Here is a 21,312-nt window from a genome sequence, read left to right on the forward strand (position 1 = left end):
ATTCATCGACCTCTTTATTTACATACACATCGCGTATAAATAGAACTTTGTTATGAATTGTATGGCCTGTTGTGTTCTGTGTGTAATTGCTCGTGTTCCATTCTGTTTCACATCCATACCTACCTTGCTTCTCTTTCACCTATCCTACACATACCCTATAATCCTTGACTATTCCCCAGTTCGACACAGATCCTCTCTCCTCCCATGATAAATTAATGGCTACAGTCAACAAACTTGTCCCGACGTCCTTTCCTAATCGTCATTGTTCCCGTCCGTCCCGTCAATGCCAATTGCATACCTTTATTAGGAATGAATACTCACCCACGACTTGCTCCAGGTGCTCGGCTTGGATAGAAACGTTCGCTAACTTCGCGAATGGTAATACAGACTCGGGCAGTTCTGACTCTAGCTCACCAGCAGTGAGGTGTTCGGTTACTATGACGCCTAGCTGGACCTCATCGACGCCTTTGGCCGTCTTGCTCTCTGGCTTGGTCACGCTGAACTCTGAGAGCGCGTCCTCCGGTTGGATCTCGGTTTTCAGGGCCACTTCGCGCCTGATCACGTCTGGCTGGGCCTGGGACGCCTCTTTGGCCACCCCTTTCACCACTTCTCTAGCTTCCTGTTCCGTGGCGGTGACCTGCGTCACTTCCAGGCTCTCAGACACGCGGAACGAGACGTCAGCCATCGCTGTTCTCGTCGTCGTCTCCGCCTGGAGCGCAGTCTCGCTCTCCTGGGGCACCTGTTGCAGCTGCTGGATGCTCTCGAAGGGTATTTGCTCGGGAACGATTCGCCTGGTGTCCGGTTTCGCGTACTCCTCCAGCTCCCCGGTGGCTGACGATGGGATTATTTGAGACTTCTGGGCCACCTGGATGCCCAGGAGACTGGGCTTGGCGGTCTTCTCGCTGGGCTTCTCAGGAGCCGGCAACGCGTCCTCGAACTCGCTGGACACCACTTGAGACACCGTCAGCGACTCGAATTGGTCCACTCGCGGCTGTCCAGTCTGCTCCGCGGGCGGCAGAGGTCTCTCCAGCGCCTGCGCGTAGGCCATAGTCAGGACCTGGCTGGTCTCAGCGACCTCCCTCCCGGACAACGCTGGCGTGGCTGTCGCCGAGCTGGGCGCAACCGCGCTCTCGAGGATCTCCTCCGTCTCGTGAGACACTGTCTGCGAGATCGTCACGGAGGCCAGCTCCTCCACGTTCGGTTGGCCCTTCTGTCCCTCGGGGCCTCGACTGGTCGTCAGCTCCTCCGCGCTGAGCATGGTCAGCACTTGCGTCGTCTCAGCCACGTCGCGACCCAGCAAACTGGGCTGCGCCATCTTCTCCGTCGGGGCTTCGGGAGCAGGCAACGCGTCCTCCATCTCCGTGGACACTGTCTGCGACACGAACAGAGGGAGGAACTCCTCGAGACCAGGGACTCCCTTCTGCTCGCCAGGTTTCTTGGCCTCTGCCAAAGTGTCTACGTTGGACATTGTCAACACCTCCATAGTTTCAGCCACGTCTCTGCCTGTCAGGTTCGACTGCGCTTCTCTCTCGACGGGCACTTCCGGCGTGGGCAGCGTGTCCTCCGCCTCGTGCGACAGCACCTGGGAGACCGTCAGCGGCGCCAGCTCTTCCACCTGAGGCTTGCCCCTTTGCCCCTCGGGCGCCATTGGCGCAGCCAAGTCCTCCGTCTCAGCCACCGTCGTCACCTGAGAGGTCTCTGCAGCCTCTCGTCCAATCACGTTAAACTCTGCTTTCTGGTCTTTGGGGACCGTCCTCAGCGCAAGAACGTCCTCAGCCTCGTTAGAGATGACTTCACTAACTGCTACGGAGGACAGTTCCTCCAGTTCCACCGTGCCCTGTTGCTCCTTCAACTTGGTCACCTTTTCTAGGACTTCCGTGGTGGCTGCTGTGATCACCTGCGTCACTTCCGGGGCCTCCCTGCCGGTCAAAGTGGGCTGAGCTTGCTGTTCCTTGGGAGCAATAGCCGCTGGTAGCAGGTCCTCGATCTCGCTAGAGACTACTTCAGTGACTGTCACCGTACTCAGCCCTTCCAATTGAGGCTTGCCCTTCTGCTCTTCGGGTCTGAACTTCCCTTCGAAGGTGTCCTCGCTCTCGCCAACCGTCGTCTCCGTCTTCACCGCCGTTTCTATCACGGTTTGGGTGACCGTCGCTTGAGAGGAGGCTTGCTTCTCCTCGTGAATCTCTCGAATGCTCTGGATACTCTCCACCATAGAGCCTACGACAGTCTCGTGCAGGCTGATGTCCCGAGTCGCCATGACACCCTCGCGTTGGGGAGCAACGTCGAACACACTTTCCTTGTCCTCGGTGACGGTTTCGGAGACTTGGAGGGACTTTGCCTTCTCGATGTCCACGTCCGCGGTTTGAGTTTGCGGCTTGAACGCGCCCTCGAAGGTCCTTTCGCTCTCCTCGACGATGCTCTCGTTGACGATGATGCTTTCGAACGTGTCCTGGCCAGGAATGGCTACCTGGGGTGTCGCGTCCAGCTCCTGGACCTTGTCAGGCACGTTCACTCGGGACTCGACGGTGGTCGTTTCGAGGATACTGCGCTCGGTGATGATGGTGCTGGTGGCTGTCTGAGACGCGTCCAGCTTCTGTTCCTTCAGCGACGACTCCAGTTCCGCAGAGGTGACCTCGGTAATCGAGATTCCGTGGCCCTCTTCGAACGATGGCACCGCCACGGAGGACACTGTTCTCGGGAACTTGTCGAAGGTGCCCTCGCGTTCCGCGCTAGGAGTCTCCTCGACGATGATGGGCTCCAGGGCGTCCTGCTTGAGCTGAGCTTTCGCCTGGTGCTTTTCCAGCGGCTGCATAGTCCCGGTGCTCTGATCGACGAACACCTGGGCCGTCTGAGCAACGTCCATGCCGACCTTCGTCATCGTCATCTCCGCCTTGCTCTCCTCGTATCTCAGAGCAGCCATAGTGTCCTCTTTGTCCTGCGTGACGACGTGAGCAACGGTGATGCTCTTCCCTTCCACGAAGCTGACGGTGGCGCTGCGCTCGTCGAGCTTCAGTTGGCCCTCGAACGTCGCGCTGTGCTCCTGAGGAACCGTCTCGCGGACGTCGACGCTCTCCAGGGTGGTCTGCGTGGGCTGAGCCTCGAAGGAGGCTGGTCGCGGCGCCTGGGGGACCTCGCCGAGTCCTTCCCTCAGGCTCACCTCAGTCTGCTGGGCGACTTCCTGCCCCTCCATGGCTGGTTTCGCCGTCTCCTCGCGAGGCCTCCTCCTCTCAGACAGCTCCTCTTCGACGTCTTGCGCGGTGGTCGCCTCGATGACAGCGATGAACCTGTTCTCGTCCACCGTGACGCGAGCGCTGGTCTTCTGCAACGCGACCTCCTCGACCCTGTCCACTTCCCTCTCCGCCAGGACCTGCTCGGTCGTCTCGACGGTCTCGTATGGCTTTTGGCCTACTTGCGCCGTTGCTATCATGGGTTTCGGGGTCTCCACTTGCCCGGTGGTCAGCTGAGGAACGATTTCCGATCTTTCGGCGACTTCGTGGCCAGAAACGATCCCTAGCACCGCGGATCGAGTCTTCTCCTCCTGCACAGTCCTCAGTACCTCCTCTCGATCAGCCGCGCTGACCTCCGTAACCGTCGTCACGCGTCTCCCTTCCTCGATCGACACTTCCACCTTCTGCGTGACGGGCTTGAACTTCCCCTCGAACTCGTCCTCCTGGTCCTGAGCGATATCCTGAGTGACCACTACGCTTTGGTGGACTTCCTGAGTCGAGGATGCTGTCTTCCTGTCCAGCTTCTCTACGACCACCTCTGCTACAGAGTCTTCGACAGAGATAGTCGTCGTTTCGGCGATTGCGTGCGTGGTGTCCAGTCCAACGGACACCAGATGCTTGGAAGGCTGCTCTTCAGACACGTACAGAGACTCTTTGTCGGCTGGAGTCACTTCGGACACTGTCACGATGTTCCTGCCCTCTTCAAGGTCCACAGTTGCCTTCTTGTCGGCTGGGATCGAGCCAGGCACGAACCTATCCTCGCTTTCCCGCACGACAGGCTGCGTCTCGATCAACGAAGCGAACGGAACGTGCTCCGGCAAGGCTGTTGCTTCGGTTGGCTTCTGCTCCAGCAGCTCGCCAGTGCTGAAATCGACCACTTGCATGGTGGTTTCGGCTACCACGTGGCCAGACACCAAGCTCTTCCCAGCGGTTCTCGTTTCTGGGAGCTCGGTGGACCTGTATTCCTCTTCCTTGTCCTCCAACACCACCGCAGACACTTGGAGGCTCTGTTCCTCCACTATTGACGAGTCTGCCAGAGCTTGAGTAGGCAGTTTGTCCTTCGTCAAAAGCCCCTCTGCCTCCGTTGGTTGCGTTTCCGAGCTGATCACAGCTTCCAAAGGAATACTGGACGCCATGGCGGACGCTGAGACCGGCTTCGACTCCTCCAATCGACCAGCGCTGGTGTCCACCGTGACCTCGGTCTTCTCAGCTATCACGTGGCCAGCGAACTCGACGCTAGCTTGTTTCTCCGTTGGTTTCTCAGGGATTCGAAGAACGTCCTCCTTGTCGGCTGGTGTTTCCGTACTGGTCGTCGCGCTGATGATCTCGTTGATGGACACTTGAGCCTTGCTGGACGCCACAGGCTTGTCCGTGAAGCGCTCCTCAGTCTCCGACGCCACAGTTTCGGTCTGCACGATGCTCTCGAACGGCAGTCGTTCCTCCCTCGCGGCGAACGTAGCTGGCTTCGACACTGTCAAGTCTCCCGAGAGGGCAGCCGCAGTGACTTCCATCGTCTGAGCCACTCTGTGCGCGTCGAAGCTCGGAGTAGCTTGCTCACTTTCCATCTCCAGCTTCTCGAAGTATTCTTTCTCTTTGTCGGACGCGATGGTCTCGGTCACCGTGACCCCCACGCCCTCCTCGAACGAGACATCGACCATCTTCTTATCGGGCTCCAGGAAGTCCTCCATCGGTTGCTCCAGGTCGCCAGGGGCAGTCTCTGAGGTCACCAGGCTGTGGAAGGTGACGTGATCGGTGGTGGCTGTCGCAGCGGTGGTCTCTTCGCGTTTAAAGTCACCGACGTGGTCCGTGGTGGTCGTCTCGCTGGTTTGAGCCACCGCGTGAGCCGGGATATCGAGGCTGGCAGCTTTCGTTCGAGGCTTCTCTGCTTCCGGAAGCAAGCTTTCCCTGTCCTCTGGCGTCACCGCCGACACGATCAGGCCTTCCCCAGCGACGATCTCGAGAGTCGCTTTCTTATCCGTCGGTTTGACCTCGCTGAACGGCGCCTCGGTTTCCCTGGTCTGCACCTCCTCAGCCACGGCAGCTTCGACGGGCAACACCGTGGTTTTAGGCCTCGTTTCGACAGCAGTCTCGTCTGGCAGCTCCGTCAGGCCAGTGTCGCTGAACACTTCGAACTTGGACGCCACTCCTTGCGTTTCGATGTCCACGGTAGCCTCTGCGCCTTTTGGTTTCTCTTCGCGCGTGAACACACCCTCTTTGTCCTCGGGGTAGGTCACCCCCACGACGACACTCTTTTCCCCCTCCTCGAAGACGACTTCCACGCTCTTGGTGTCTGGTTTCGCGTCCTCGTGCAGAGGCGACTCCTTCTCAGAGACCGATATCTCCGTTTGCTCCACCACCTCCAGCCCGGTTTGCTGTTGGCTAGCGCGCTCCTCCTTCGCCTTCTCTTCCTCTAAGACGTTCACGTTGCTGGCAAGGATCGTCTCCTGCGTCTCTGCCACCTCGTGTCCACTGGTGATCCCCATCCTGACGGTCCTCTCTTTCGGTAGATCCTCCACCTGCAACTTCTCTTCGCTGAGGACGCTCGTCACTTCCGTGACGGTGAGCTTCTCCGTCTGGGAGCAGATCTCGATCTCAGCGCTCTGCGCGCTTGGCAGAACGTCCGCTTCCCTGAGCTTCTCCGTCTCTGCCACGTTCGTCTCGGTGACCACCAGCTCCTCCAGAGCTTCTCGCTGAGCAGTCGCCTTGCCAGACTTCGGTTGATCGACGCTGATGTCGGTGGTGCTGTGCTCGACCAAGGTCTCCGACTTCAAGGCCACCGTGTGACCAGACACCAGCGGCTGAGCAGTGTAGTCTTGGGGCCTGGCGTCAGGGCTGTACACGTTCTCTCGATCGTGGGGAACGATTTCGAGCACAGTGGCGCCAGGCCTGGGCTCCGCCAGCTCCACAATGGCGGTCTTCCCGTCCGGCCTCGCGTCAGTCTGGTACAGATCCTCCTTCTCCGCTAGCTGCTGCACCGCCACTGTGACGCTCTCCAGGGGAACGTGGGAGGGCTGAGCCACGCCGGAAGCAGGCTTCTCAGGCACGTAGTCCCCGGTTGGCGAATGCGTCCTCACCTCTTCGATCATCGTAGCGTCCTGCGTGGTGAATTCCGTGCTGGCGTAGGCCCCCTTGACCTTGTCCTCGCGAGTGTACTCGGATTCTTGCTCGCTGGCGACCACCATGATGGTGTGCAGGCTCTGGATCTCGTTCATGGCGACCTCAGCCACTCTCGAGTCAGGAGCTTGATCCTCGTAAACTGGGGCGAGTCCCTCGTCAGCCACCGTCACGTCCACGACGGTTTCCTGCAAGCCGATCGGTTCGATCTTCGCCACCCCAGAGGATGGAGTTTCCTTGCTGATTTCCCCTAAGTTGTCCTCTGGCTGGGTCATTTCGATCTCCAACGAAACAACGGGATGAGCAGGCACGGTCTTCCCGCGATGCGACTCGGGCATTTCGAATATCTTCAAGTCAGCTTCCTTCTCTATGGAGGTGGTTTGGAACACCTCGACGCCCCTGACAGCGTCGTAACTGGTCTCCACGACGCGTTCCTCGGGCCTAGCCACCTCCTCCATTCTGCTCTCGCGATCATGAGTCATCGTCTCCTGAACCATCTTGGCTTCCGTCGCCTGCACAGTCACCGTTCCACTTTCCTGGACGTACTTCAGCTCGTCCGTGAAGTCCGACGGGTAGTCGGCTGTGTGGATCTCCGAAACCAGCACGTATTCCTCGGGTCTGACGGAGGTCTCCGCCAAAACCTTGGTGGGCTTCTGCTCAGGATGATAGATCCCTTCAGACTCTTGAACCAGGGTGCTCGCGATGGAGCCAATCTCTAACGAAGATATCGACGTCTCTGCCTGTTTGGTGGTTGGCTTCTCGCCTGGTTGGTAGTCCTTCTCCTTCTCAGAGGGCACAGTCTCCACCGTGACGGCTGATGGGATCTCGATGACGTTCAAATCAGCCACCGCCTTCTTGGCCTCTTCTATCGTCAAGTTAGCTTCAGTGTCTTGAGTCTCGACGGTGGACACGGAGACACCTTCCAACAGAGTGACGTTCGTCGTAGCCACGAAACTGTCGGTCTTCCTTTCGGAAACGTAAATCCCCTCGCTCTCCTGGATCAGATTCTGCTGCACGATGGCTGCCTCGCTCCCGTAGGGGACTCCCACTTGCGCCTGCTGGCTGGGGGGTAGCCTTCCTGGCACGTATTCGCCTTCCTTCTCAGGCGCGTGCATCTCCTCCGTGACGCGCTGACGCTGAGATACGACAGTCTGCGTGGCGATCTCGGTGGGGACGATCAGTTCAGGGTAGTACTTCCCCGGCTTGTCCTCCGCACGGACCTCCTCGATGACCAGCGGCTCCACAGCTGTGACGTTCACTCTGGGCTTGGTTGGAACAGTTTTGGTGGGTTCCAGTTTCTCCTCAGCTAGACCCTCCTGGACCTCGTAGACTGACAGTCCGACTTGGGGGAGTATAGTATCCTCAGCTCTGGCGGTCAGCGGTGTGACAAAGTCCTCAGTGGGCACTTCCTTCTGACTGACCAGCGTCTCATAGACGGTCGTTGCCTCCTGAACGGTCACACTGACGTCTGCTGTCTTGGTAACCTCCTGTTTGGTGATGGTCAGACTGGACAGGCCTGCGTCGTTGGTTAGCGTCTCGCTGACGACCAGACTCTCGGACGGAACGATCGCTGGCGTCGCCTCGTACGACGTGGGCTTGAAAGCGTCCGAGAACTCACCAGTGGAAGCTTGCACGGTCGTCTCGATGGTCGAGTACGGCTCCACGGGTGAGATTGATAGGGATGCTTTGCGTTGGATGGGCTTTGCTTCGCTGATGTCGGTCTCCTTCTCCTGGACAGGCACCAGGTGCTCTGTCAGCGGAGTTATGGTGTCCATGGTGAGCTTTGCTTTCTCGAACTCGGGCCTCCCAGGCGCATGCTCGGTGGTACGGTCCAGTGGCACCACCTGGTGGCGTTGGCTAGAAACGTTCAACACGATGGAGGGCATTGATCTGTCCTCTTTCACCTCGAATTCCTCGATCTCCTCCAGCTCCAGCTCGTCCCGGCCGACTTGCGACCGCTTTGGCTTCAATTCTTTCCTCACTTCTTCTATAATCTCTTCCTCCTCCTCTACTTCTTTCTCTAAATCTTTCTTTTTCTTTCGAGTCAGTCTGCCCTTTCTGTCTGTCTCAACGGTTACTGTTTCAGTCTCCTCCTCGATTTCCTCCGCGTCCCTTCGCTTCTTCTTCTCTTGTTCCGTCTCCTCGATCTCCTCGATCTCTACAACCTGAACCCCCTCGTCCCTATCTTCCTTTCTCTCTTCGATCTGTTCCTTCGTACTTGTATCTTTGCGTTTGCGCAGTGTTGTGTGTGCTTGCCGTGTGTCCTCGTATTCTGTGGAAAGTATGTGAGAATTTTTGTGTCAATCGGATACGAGTGTTTTCGTATGCAACGATCTCGCTCGCTCGCTCTCAATTGCTAGTAAAAGAAAACCATTCTTTTTCAGGCCTCATGCGACGAGCCGCTGAGCGGATGCTTTTGCTAAGACAAGAATCGTGCTTCAACGAAACAAGAGTCAACAACCTACGGACAGTGCACGGCGGACGAGCTTGTGTACAAATTAAAAAAGAAACAAAAAGGTTGGTGGACAAAAGAAATCAGCGTACATAGTGTCAACAGCGTGTTTTTAATATCGTTTTACGCGTTTTCCAAAGGTATCGTATACTTTTCTGCCATACTGATTGCTTCTCGAATATCTTCTTTCTAATTTTTACTTTTATCCATTCACGAAGCCTGCTATACAGCTGAATTTTCAGCCTTACCCGGATAACTGAATAGAAACGAATTCGACTCACGATCAGTTATCCGGGTACTACTGTATTTCACTCTTTTTTTAATTTAATTTCTCGTCGATGATATTGACAGTGATTTATGAAGCAGTTTATGGACTTTGAATTTAAATATATGTTGGAAAATTGGAAATAACTTATTCGATTGATGCTCAAATATCTTCTTTCTAATTTTTACTTTTATCCATTCACAAAGCCTGCTATACAGCTGAATTTTCAGCCTCACCCGGATAACTGAATAGAAACGAATTCGATTCACTATCAGTTATCCGGGTACTACTGTATTTCACTCTTTTTTTAATTTAATTTCTCGTCGATGATATTGCCAGTTATTTACGAAGCAGTTTATGGACTTTGAATTGAAATATATATTGGAAAATTGGAAATAACTTATTCGATTGATTCTCGAATATCTTCTTTCTAATTTTTAGTTTTATCCATTCACAAAGCCTGCTATACAGCTGAATTTTCAGCCTTACCCGGATAACTGAATAGAAACGAATTCGATTCACGATCAGTTATCCGGGTACTACTGTATTTCACTCTTTTTTTCATTTAATTTCTTGTCGATGATATTGCCAATTATTTACGAAGCAGTTTATGGACTTTGAATTTAAATATATGTTTGAAAATTGGAAATAACTTATTCGATTGATGCTCCAATATCTTCTTTCTAATTTTTATTTTTATCCATTCACAAAGCCTGCTATGCAGCTGAATTTTCAGCCTTACCCGGATAACTGAATAGAAACGAATTCGACTCACGATCAGTTATCCGGGTACTACTGTATATCACTCTTTTTTTAATTTAATTTCTCGTCCATCTTATTGACAGTGATTTATGAAGCAGTTTATGGACTTTGAATTGAAATATATATTGGAAAATTGGAAAGAACTTATTCGATTGATTCTCGAATATTTTCTTTCTAATTTTTACTTTTATCCATTCACAAAGCCTGCTATACAGCTGAATTTTCAGCCTTACCCGGATAACTGAATAGAAACGAATTCGATTCACTATCAGTTATCCGGGTACTACTGTATTTCACTTTTTTTTTTAATTTAATTTCTCGTCCATCTTATTGACAGTGATTTATGAAGCAGTTTATGGATTTAAATATATATTGGAACATTGGAAAGAACTTATTCGATTGATTCTCGAATATCTTCTTTCTAATTTTTAGTTTTATCCATTCACAAAGCCTGCTATACAGCTGAATTTTCAGCCTCACCCGGATAACTGAATAGAAAGGAATTCGACTCACTATCAGTTATCCGGGTACTACTGTATTTCACTCTTTTTTTCATTTAATTTCTCGTCGATATTATTGCCAGTTACTTACGAAGCAGTTTATGGATTTAAATATATATTGGAAAATTGGAAAGAACTTATTCGATTGATTCTCGAATATCTTCTTTCTAATTTTTAGTTTTATCCATTCACAAAGCCTGCTATACAGCTGAATTTTCGGCCTTACCCGGATAACTGAATAGAAACGAATTCGGCTCACGATCAGTTATCCGGGTACCACTGTATTTCACTCTTTTTTTAATTTAATTTCTCGTCGATATTATTGCCAGTTACTTACGAAGCAGTTTATGGATTTAAATATATATTGGAAAATTGGAAATAACTTATTCGATTGATTCTCGAATATCTTCTTTCTAATTTTAATTTGTTATCCATTCACAAAGCCTGCTATACAGGGTGGTCCACCTGAATTTTCAAGCCTCACCCGGATAACTGAATAGAAACGAATTCGACTCACGATCAGTTATCCGGGTACTACTGTATTTCACTTTTTTTTTCATTTAATTTCTCGTCAATATTATTGCCAGTTACTTACGAAGCAGTTTATGGACTTTGAATTTAAATATATGTTGGAAAATTGGAAAGAACTTATTCGATTGATTGTCGAATATCTTCTTTCTAATTTTAATTTTTTATCCATTCACAAAGCCTGCTATACAGCTGAATTTCCAGCCTTACCCGGATAACTGAATAGAAACGAATTCGATTCACGATCAGTTATCCGGGTACTACTGTATTTCACTCTTTCTTTAATTTAATTTTTCGTCCATCTTATTGACAGTAATTTATGAAGCAGTTTATGGACTTTGAATTTAAATATATGTTGGAAAATTGAAAAGAACTTATTCGATAGATTCTCGAATATCTTCTTTCTAATTTTAATTTTTTATCCATTCACAAAGCCTGCTATACAGCTGAATTTTCAGCCTTACCCGGATAACTGAATAGAAACGAATTCGATTCACGATCAGTTATCCGGGTACTACTGTATTTCACTTTCTTTTTAATTTAATTTCTCGTCCATCTTATTGACAGTGATTTATGAAGCAGTTTATGGATTTTGAATTTAAATATATGTTGGAAAATTGGAAAGAACTTATTCGACAGTAACAAATATTAACCCTTTCAGAACAAGATAAGACATTTGTTATAAATATTTTTAGGCTCATGTATCCTAAAGAAAGTGTTTTTTCAGACACCAATTTAATAATTAATTTTATAAATAATTTTTCATGTGCACCATTTGTTTCAGTACGACTGTTAGAAACAAAAGAAGAACCCACTAAATTATTTTTAATGGAAGCTAAACTACTTAAAATTAATTAAACTAAATAACATTTACTCAAACTATTTTTTTTTAATCATTATACGAACTGTTTTACTGTTTTTTTATCTCATTTATTCATTTCTTCCACACAACAAGTCGAAACTCTAATAATAATATCCATCTTTCAGTTAAACGAACTTTTAGGGGGCCCTTTCCTTTAGCAGTCGTCCAAAATAAATTTCTTGCACATCAAAGATTAACCTCTCTGTAGACTCTTTAATAAAAGTCTTGACATCTTCAAGAAAAATTCAAAAACAATAAATCGACTTCAACTTTGTTACGAAAATGTAAAGACGCAAACTCTGAATAGATTAATTTCGTTACACTGTATGGCAGAAAGTATAGTGCTGCTCGATGACGAAAAATTGTTCGACAGTGTATCTTCGTATCTCTGCGTACCCGGAATGTAGAAAAATACTGTTTCATTGTTGCATTACGATGTCTCTGGAATGTCTTGCGATATGCAGGGTGTTTGGCCACCCCTGGGAAAAAATTTTAAAGGGAGATTCTAGAGACCAAAATAAGACGAAAATCAAGAATAGTAATTTGTCGATTGAGGCTTCGTTACAAAGTTATTAACGTTTAAAGTTCCGCCTGTGAGACGGCGACTCTCGCGCATGCGCAGCTGCGCGCGCAGCTGCGTGCGCGCCATGGCGGTTCCCGCGACAGTCGCCATCCCACAAGCAGAACTTTAAACGTTAATAACTTCTTAACGAAGCCTCAATCAAAAAATTACTATTCTTGATTTTCGTTTTATTTTGGTCCCTAGAATCCCCCATTAAAATTTCTCCCAGGAATAACCAAATATTCTGTATAGTGTGCAGTGGTTCGGAGTCTCAGGCACTAAGGCATACGTTGTTTTAATAACAAGTGGTGCGTGTGTGAGTATCGTGTAGTAGTAAAAATAAATAGAAAAGGCCGGTCGGAAGTCAAACCAACATGAACACAAAAAAAAAAAAACCGAAGAAACGCTTGTCTGTTACACATCGTGCTGGCTACCAAAAAGAAACAAAAATGAAAATGAAAATCTTTCGTTTAATTACCTCGTATATAGGGCAACACTGTTACAAAGAGATGCATGTGAGTGTGTAACTTGAATGTGTAACAGTAACAAGAAGTACGTGAAAATAGCAAAATTCCATACAAAATATTGGACACCGTATATACGGAAACTATGAAATTATCGTGTCGGTGTACTTTTGGTGGAGCTTGCTTTCGAAACGGTATTGTTATTCGTAACTTTTGTGGTGTTTTCACAGGTTGAATTTCATAGTTTCTCGTCGAATGACAGGGGAAAATGATGCAAATGGTGTGAAGAGAACTACGAACACGTGTTATTTGCTACAAAATGCACGGAATGACTTGTGGACACTGCTAAGAAACTCTTACTTACATTAAAACTGCATTAGCAGCGCGAAGCTCGTAACGCGAAGCGTTGAGATTTGGCGTTGGATCGGAAAGTGATTAAATGGGGGGCGAATAAACTATGGAAAGGGGATGTAATGGGGGGGATACGGCGCGTGGAAAGCATAGCGGCCTAAGCAGACAAATTTTACTGCTATTATTCGATCAAGTAAAGCTTCATGCATCTGAAAGAATAATAAAATAAAATCATTACGTAGAGACCGTATCGCCATGTTCGATACGCACATAATTCGAAACATTTTTTTTTCGTTATACTGGCACTATTAGTCAGCCATTGTGAAATTAGAATGATTTGTAAGCTCGAAATTTTACACAAAACGATGAATGAATAGTTGGTATCCGTTCAGAATTACCACATTCGGTAGAAAGTAAGGTTAATGTTCACTTTAGGGGGATTCCCCTAAATTTAGATTTATGTTTTTGCATGGTTTCTTCACAGAAGGCTGTAACCTGACTTTTAGGAAGAAATAGAGATGTGGGGGGAATGGAAAAGTAACATGTTTTGGCATTTTTTTTATAAAAAAGACTTGAAATATTCAAAAACTATAGTATCATTATTATAGTATTATATTAGTATAGAATAACTATAGAGTGTAACTTTATAGTATAACTGTAGAGTGTAACTATAGTATAACTATATAGTGTAACTATAGTATAACTATATAGTATAATTATAGTATAACTATAGTATAACTATATAGTATAAGTATAATTTAATTTTTTTCTAGAAAGTGGGTAGGATTTCGGGGGTAGGTCTATTCATAAGAAATTATTGTAATTGAGCCCTGCAGCCAACAATATTTTTTTTAGAACGATTTGAAATTTTTTTTTTCGGCGAAAAAGGGGACTCCCCACTGTCGATTTTCCTTAAAAACTCGTTTTTTATTTTTAGTAATTTTATTTGGCGCCCTACAGAAAAGTTGTTTAATACTTTTTTGTAGGTACCTATGAGCTCTACTTTAGAAAAAAGTTTCATTGAAATATATTCACTATTGTAGGAGTTATGGCTGTTTGAAAATTGGACCATTTTTATGGGGTTTTTCTCATTTTGCGGGGTCAAGGACCAACTTTTTGAATATTTTTATAATTTTATAATATTCTACACTAAAATACGCGGCGTTTGGCTTTTTGAAAATTAAAATCGTCCAATCCGTTCAGGAGTTATGATTTTTCAAAGATTCACATGAAATTTTGGGGAATCACCTCAGGCCTCAGACTATATTTTCGTTAAGGAATTTTTTTCTCGAAAGTGGGTAGGATTTCGGGGGTAGGTCTATTCATAAGAAATTATTGTAATTGACCCCTGCAGCCAACAATATTTTTTTTAGAACGATTTGAAATTTTTTTTTTCGGCGAAAAAGGGGACTCCCCTCTGTCGATTTTTCCTAAAAATTAGTTTTTTATTTTTAGTAATTTTATTTGACGCCCTACAGAAAAATTGTCTAATACTTTTTTGTAGGTACCAATGAGCTCTACTTTAGAAAAAAGTTTCATTGAAATATATTCACTATTATAGGAGTTATGGCTGTTTGAATATTGGACCATTTTTATGGGGTTTTTCTAATTTTGCGATGTCAAGCATCAACTTTTTGAATATTTTTATAATTTTATAATATTCTACACTAAAATACGCGGCGTTTGGCTTTTTGAAAATTAAAATCCTTCAATCCGTTCGGAAGTTATGATTTTTTAAAGATTCGCATAAAATTTCAAGCAAGCATTTCTGGCCTGAAATGATATTTTCAGTAAAGAATTTTTTTCTCGAAAATGGTTAGGATTTCGAAGATATGTCTAATGACCAAAAATGCTTATAATTGACCCTTGAAACTAAACATAATTTTTCCAGAACGATTTGAAATTTTTTAATTTTGTCGAAAAATTTCACACCTTCTCGAATTTTTTTCTAGGAAATGAGTAGGATTTTGGGGATATGAATCATCACCAAAAATGATTGTAATTGATTCCTACAGCTAAATATATTTTTTTTAGAACGATATGAAATTTTTTTTTTTCATCGAAAAATTTAGGCACCTACCCCCTGTCGATTTTCCTTAAAAACTCGTTTTTTATTTCTAGTAATTTTATTTGACGTCCTACAGAAAAGTTGTTTAATACTTTTTCGTAGGTACCCATGAGCTCTACTTCAGAAAAAAGTTTCATTGAAATATATTCACTATTGTAGGAGTTATGGTTGTTTGAAAATTGGATCATTTTTATGGGGTTTTTCTCATTTTGCGGGGTCAAGGACCAACTTTTCGAATATTTTTATAATTTTATAATATTCTACTCTAAAATACGCGGCGTTTGGCTTTTTGAAAATTAAAATCGTCCAATCCGTTCAGGAGTTATGATTTTTCAAAAATTCACATGAAATTTCAGGGAATCCCTTCAGGCCTCAGACTATATTTTCGTTAAGGAATTTTTTTCTCGAAAATGGGTAGGATTTCGGAGGTATCTCTAATGACCAAAAATGATTGCAATTAACCCTTGCACCTAAATATAATTTTTTTAATATGATTCGAAATTTTTTAATTTCGCCTAAAAATTTCAGTATCTTCTTGAATTTTTTTCTCGAAAATGGGTAGGATTTCGGGGGTATATGTAATGACCAAAAATGATTGCAATCGACTCTAGTAATCGAAAATAATTTTTTTAAAACGATTTGAAAAATTTTTTTTCTACCAAAAAATTTCAACATCTACCTGATTTTTTTTCTCAAAAGTGGCTAGGATTTTGGGGATATGTCTGCTCACCAAAAATGCTTATAATTGACCCTTGCAACCAAAAATAATTTTTCCAGAACGATTTGAAATTTTTGAATTTTGTCGAAAAATTTCACACCCTTCTCGAATTTTTTTCTAGGAAATGAGTAGGAATTCAGGGATATGACTCTTCACCAAAAATGATTGCAATTGGTCCCTACAGCCAAAAATATTTTTTTTAGGACGATTTGAAATTTTTGAATTTAATTGTTAATAACTTTTTAACGAAATCTCCATCAACAATTATTTTGGCCTCTAGAATCCTCCATTAAAATTTTTCTCAGAGGTGGTCAAACACCCTGTATACTATAACTATAGCACAACTATATAGTATAACTATAACACGACTATAGTACAACTATATAGCACAACTATAGTGCAACTATATAGCACAACTATACTACAACTATATAATATAACTATAGTACAACTATATAGTACAACTATAGTACAACTATATAGTCTAACTATAGTACAACTATACAGAAGGGAATTGTGAACACTTTTACCCAAATAATGAAACAACTGAAGCATTGTCAACAATTTTTACAACTATCTCAAAAACTGCAGCTGATTATTCTTCAGATAAAAGTTGTTCACAATCTTCTTCTCTATAACATACTAAAAAATCATCAGAATCACTCTACAGATACTATAGTTTTTAAAAATATTAAGTCTCTTTTTTTTAAAGCAAAAACACATTACTTTTTCAACCTCTTTCCATCGATATTTCTCTTTTCTACCAAAGAATAGCCTTTTGTGAAAAACCCATGAAAAAACACTCAGATTTAGGGCAAAACCACTAAAATAAACATTCACCAAAAGTAATAAACATTAGGGTGATTTGACCAAAGGATAGAAAACTCTGAGAGCAGTGAATTTTCATTCATTAATTCAAAATCTTTTCTCTATGTTTCTCCTGATCCTTTTTGGTAAACTACCCTAAAACTCGTACAACTAGAATGTAGAAAGAAGTACTTGGTACAGATTTTGGAATGTTGAATGTTGAAATACGAGGCGACTAGAGCAAATAAGACACTAATGAAAAGTGAAGATGTCTGGATATCTCGATGTGGTGTCGACTGTCCGGACACTGAAGCGACTTCTCGAAGATATGATAAGAAAGATTATTAATGATGGCTCCCATTCATTGATCGAATGGCCGATTATTCGAATGTATATACCATGCACTGAAACTCGTTGCCTCAAACCTTTAATGTCTCGAATATCCTGCGTGCGGACAGCCTTTCGTTCGTCCCTCCTCTCTGTAATCAGAAATTCTTTTGCTTTGGTGGGAGCTCCGGGAACAGGGGGTCAAACAAAGACAAAAACACACAGGCTTATTATGGCACATTGTGGAAAAAATGCTTTTATTCGACAAATCAAATGTACAATCTGCAGCAAAGACGTTTCAAGTATCTTCGCGTGCAGCTACATGTATGTACAAAAATGCATGCTTAGTCGGTCTTAAATCTAGCTGTGAAGCCGCAGAATATTTACAAAAAAAAAGAGAAGAGAAAAATAGAAAAATGTACAAGTATTATATGTATAGGCAGCCACGCAAGCACACACCAAAATACAGGATTTTTAATAGAAAAAAGTGCAACGGTTCTTTTATAATGCTGCAAGTCTGAAGACCATTAATGATTTCGTCTCTTTTCGTTTCAAACTTCACATCACGCAGTCTCGACTTACCCATGAAATGGACCTCCGTTTTGCGGACGATGTCCACTCGTTCCGTGACACGTTCTTCCGTTTCAACCTGAACGAGAATTATCAGTTACATTATCTCAAAATAGCTGAGAGTCCTCAAAGAGTTAGAGAAGCCCATAGTTGGTCTTTTGAGTCACTTTATTGCAAGTACCTACTATAATAGGCCTTTTCTCATATTTATACGTTTATTAATTGCATAAGTTTCTGCTAATTCAGCTCAAATTTCTCTGTTCAAGGTAATCCAAAGGTCATGATACAGAAAAATATAGAATATGTGTAGTTATTTTTACTGACTGTAGTTGGCAGCACTGGAATGGAGATATGAGGGGGAATCCCTTGGTAGAGTGCTTAGTACTCTCCAGTAGTGTGTAGAAATATGTATGTTCATTGTTAAAATTGGAAATAAATGTGTTCAAGTGTAATAACGAGTTTAAAATTACTAGCCTGAACCAAACACAATATTATTTAACCTAATCAAGGTAATCTCTAGTTTGTATTAAAGAAACAATTTTTATAAACTGTTTGAAATATTTGTTTATGGAAACACCTTGTATATAAATGCAAACAAGAAGCAAAGTAGAAAATAAAAAAACTCAAGAGTCTACGATTGAGTCTGCGAAAGAATCTACTTGGGAGACTTTCCGCCACTTGTTTTACTAACTCTTTCTCCTTTTAAATGCAAACAAGAAGCACAGTAGGAAATAAAAAAACTGAAGTATCTACGATTGAGTCTGCGAAAGAATCTACTTGGCTTCCGCCACTTGTTCTATTAACTCTTTCCCCTTTTATGGTCAATGACACTGATGATCAGAGTTCAATAGCATAAACTGACAGTAGGACAGAATGAATTGAGTATTTAATTCATAGGTAATAGTAAAAATTAATGCAAAGTTGGCTAAAATCCATAACAAGGTTTGTTTACAATTATGAAATCGTAGAATATTTGGAATGTTTCACTCAGGGGTATAGAAATAAAGTAGAAAATGGTTTCTTTCATCGACTGCTATAGAGGTGTCCAAATACTTGAAAGCGTAAGTTAAATCAAGCTTAACTTGGATTGTTTAAATGAGGTTAGGTATTTGATTGTTTCAGTAATTTTAATTATCCAAGCAAACTTAATTATTCAAACAGTCTTGATCATGTGTTCTTAGTTAGTTATTGTGAGAAATACATCAGTGCAATTTCCTTATACCTGAGTAAACATATAAGCTTATACGTCAGTGAACATTAAAGAATGATTTAAAGTTTGTAATTTCTGTGAGTTATGTATTCATCGATAAGGTGTTTCTTCAATAAATGTGCCAACAAAACTTCACGTATGTATTCTTTAACCTTTCTTCTTTTAAATTTCAATGATTATCTTTCAACGGGAGTCCCCCTTTAATAAGAAGCTACGCACTAGACTCACTGTTATTAAACTTGCTATTTAGGGGTCAACCTATAATAAATTAATAGTCTCTCATCAAAAGATACATATCCAAAGACTTCTATCAAATATTCTGTAAAAAAACAGCAATAGTGCAATTTGCTTATATGTCAGTGAACATTAAAGAATGATTTAAAGTTTGTAATTTCTGTGAGTTATGTATTCATCGATAAGGTGTTTCTTCAATAAATGTGCCAATAAAACTTCACGTATGTATTCTTTAACCTTTCTTCTTTTAAATTTCAATGATTATCTTTCAACGGGAGTCCCCCTTTAATAAGAAGCTACGCACTAGACTCACTGTTATTAAACTTGCTATTTAGGGGTCAACCTATAATAAATTAATAGTCTCTCATCAAAAGATACATATCCAAAGACTTCTATCAAATATTCTGTAAAAAAACAGCAATAGTGCAATTTGCTTATACGTCAGTGAACATTAAAGAATGATTTAAAGTTTGCAATTTCTGTGAGTTATGTATTCATCGATGAGGTGTTTCTTCAATAAATGTGCCAACAAAACTTCACGTATGTATTCTTTAACCTTTCTTCTTTTAAATTTCAATGATTATCTTTCAACGGGAGTCCCCCTTTAATAAGAAGCTACGCACTAGACTCACTGTTATTAAACTTGCTATTTAAGGGTCAACCTACAATAAATTAATAGTCTCTCATCAAAAGATACATATCCAAAGACTTGTATCAAATATTCTGTAAAAAAACAGCAATAAATTTCAGTTTTTAAGGGAACTATCAAAGAAGCGTGGTCCAAAAATGGCATAGTCAATGATTCCATGCCAAAATTTAGACTTCCATTTAAAACATTGAGGAAGCGAGCCCTTTTGTCCAGTTAGGGGCTTAATAGCAGTGTGAACGTGTAGCTATTCTCAATACTAACAGAGAATATTGTCTTGTGGCAATGAAATTGGTATAAATTAACATCTCTTACTTCTGTGGCCTCTGTAACTTCCCAAGCACGAGGTCTGAAGTCCTCCGGAGCAAAGTGCGTGAGCACCTCCTCGACAGTGACATGCTGAAGCTCGATCATCTTCATGAAGGCACGGAAGCCAACGGTGGCAGCCACGATGCTTTCATCGGTGGTCGTCTCCTCGGTGAGCACCTGAGTGATGAGTGGGCCGTGACCTTCCCTTTCCACCAGCTGGACCAGCGCATTCTGAGCTTCGGGGGTCCTCAGGGCCGGGAAGTTGTCCGTCCTGTAGAGGCTCTCGTTGATTTCGTTCACGGAGACACCTTGCCTCACCAGGAAGCCAATGGTGGCCAGTTCTCGGAGAGGAGCCTCGCCAGGCCCGAATTCTTTCGCGTGAAGCAACTCCATGATCTCCTCCACTTCTCTCGCGATGTTCTCCCTCTGCATCTCGACAATTTCCTCGATGGTCACTTCTTCCCGCGCCTTCACTCTGTCCGTCTTCTTCTTCTTCTTCGGTTTCTCCTCGACGGCCCTCTCCTCGAACACCTTCTCCTCGGTTACCACCGTTTTCTTCGCCTTTCTCTGCTTCGTTTCCATCCGCTTGACCTCCTGGACGCTGGATTCCGTGTGCACCTCGGACACAGACACCGTCTGCAGGGTTTCCGAAGTCACCTGAGCACGGTCGATCACCGACTCCACCACAAAGTCTGGCGCTAGGTCCTCGGTGGTCACTTCCGAGACGACGACCACCCCTTCGCGTTCCTCGACCACGCGTTTCGCGCGTTCCTCAGGTTTCGTTGGCAATTCTCCAGTCTTCTGATCGTCGATCTTCTTCAGAGACGCGGTTGCTTCCGTCATTACTGGTTCTTGGATGGGTACTACCTTCTTTGCTCGAGATACCTGCGTTATTCAACAATATTCATAGAAACTGATAAAAGGAAAGGGTATTTGTCAATTACCTCTGTAGGTTTCTCGTCGATAATCTCTGTCGTTTCCAGCACCTGAGTCTCCTCGACATCGACGATTTTCCTATAACACAAATTTTGAAATTCAACGTCTGAAAGCGCGCGAATTTACGACGAATCCACTAACTTTTCCTCCGGCTGTTCTTTAGGGACCAACTTCTCCTTACGCACTTCCTTCTTGTCTACTTTAACGCGTTCTGATTTGACCTTCTCTTTCGCTTCTTTGGCCTTCTTCAACTCGGGCTTCTTCTTCTTATGAGGCCTCTCCTCCTCCGGCTTCTTCTTCGGTTTTACTTCTGTAATCTGCTCTTCGATGACCTCCTCTTCATCCAGGAACGTTCTTTCACCCGTTATGTCTGTGAACGAATCTCTCGTGTACATGCAAC

The 21,312-nt window shown here is 44.4% G+C and overlaps 1 protein-coding gene across 15 annotated transcripts in view; it reads right to left on the reverse strand.

Moving 5' to 3' along the window:
- Sls (sallimus) overlaps positions 1-21,312 on the reverse strand; it is a 190,307-nt gene that overhangs the window by 42,244 nt on the left and 126,751 nt on the right. For 12 of the 15 annotated variants that reach the window (XM_076779954.1, XM_076779949.1, XM_076779951.1 and 9 more), the window contains 6 exons: positions 21,054-21,282; positions 20,921-20,990; positions 19,983-20,861; positions 17,590-17,656; positions 17,106-17,159; positions 322-8,613 (listed from right to left, as the gene is read on the reverse strand). In XM_076779954.1, the coding sequence (XP_076636069.1) occupies positions 322-8,613; positions 17,106-17,159; positions 17,590-17,656; positions 19,983-20,861; positions 20,921-20,990; positions 21,054-21,282 (9,591 nt within the window). The remainder of the gene's footprint in view (positions 1-321; positions 8,614-17,105; positions 17,160-17,589; positions 17,657-19,982; positions 20,862-20,920; positions 20,991-21,053; positions 21,283-21,312) is intronic. The other 3 variants (XM_076779957.1, XM_076779959.1, XM_076779958.1) reach the window with 1 other exon arrangement.

The sequence above is a fragment of the Colletes latitarsis genome, chromosome 12 (genome assembly GCF_051014445.1).
Source record: "Colletes latitarsis isolate SP2378_abdomen chromosome 12, iyColLati1, whole genome shotgun sequence".
NCBI classification, from domain to species: Eukaryota; Metazoa; Arthropoda; class Insecta; order Hymenoptera; family Colletidae; genus Colletes; species Colletes latitarsis.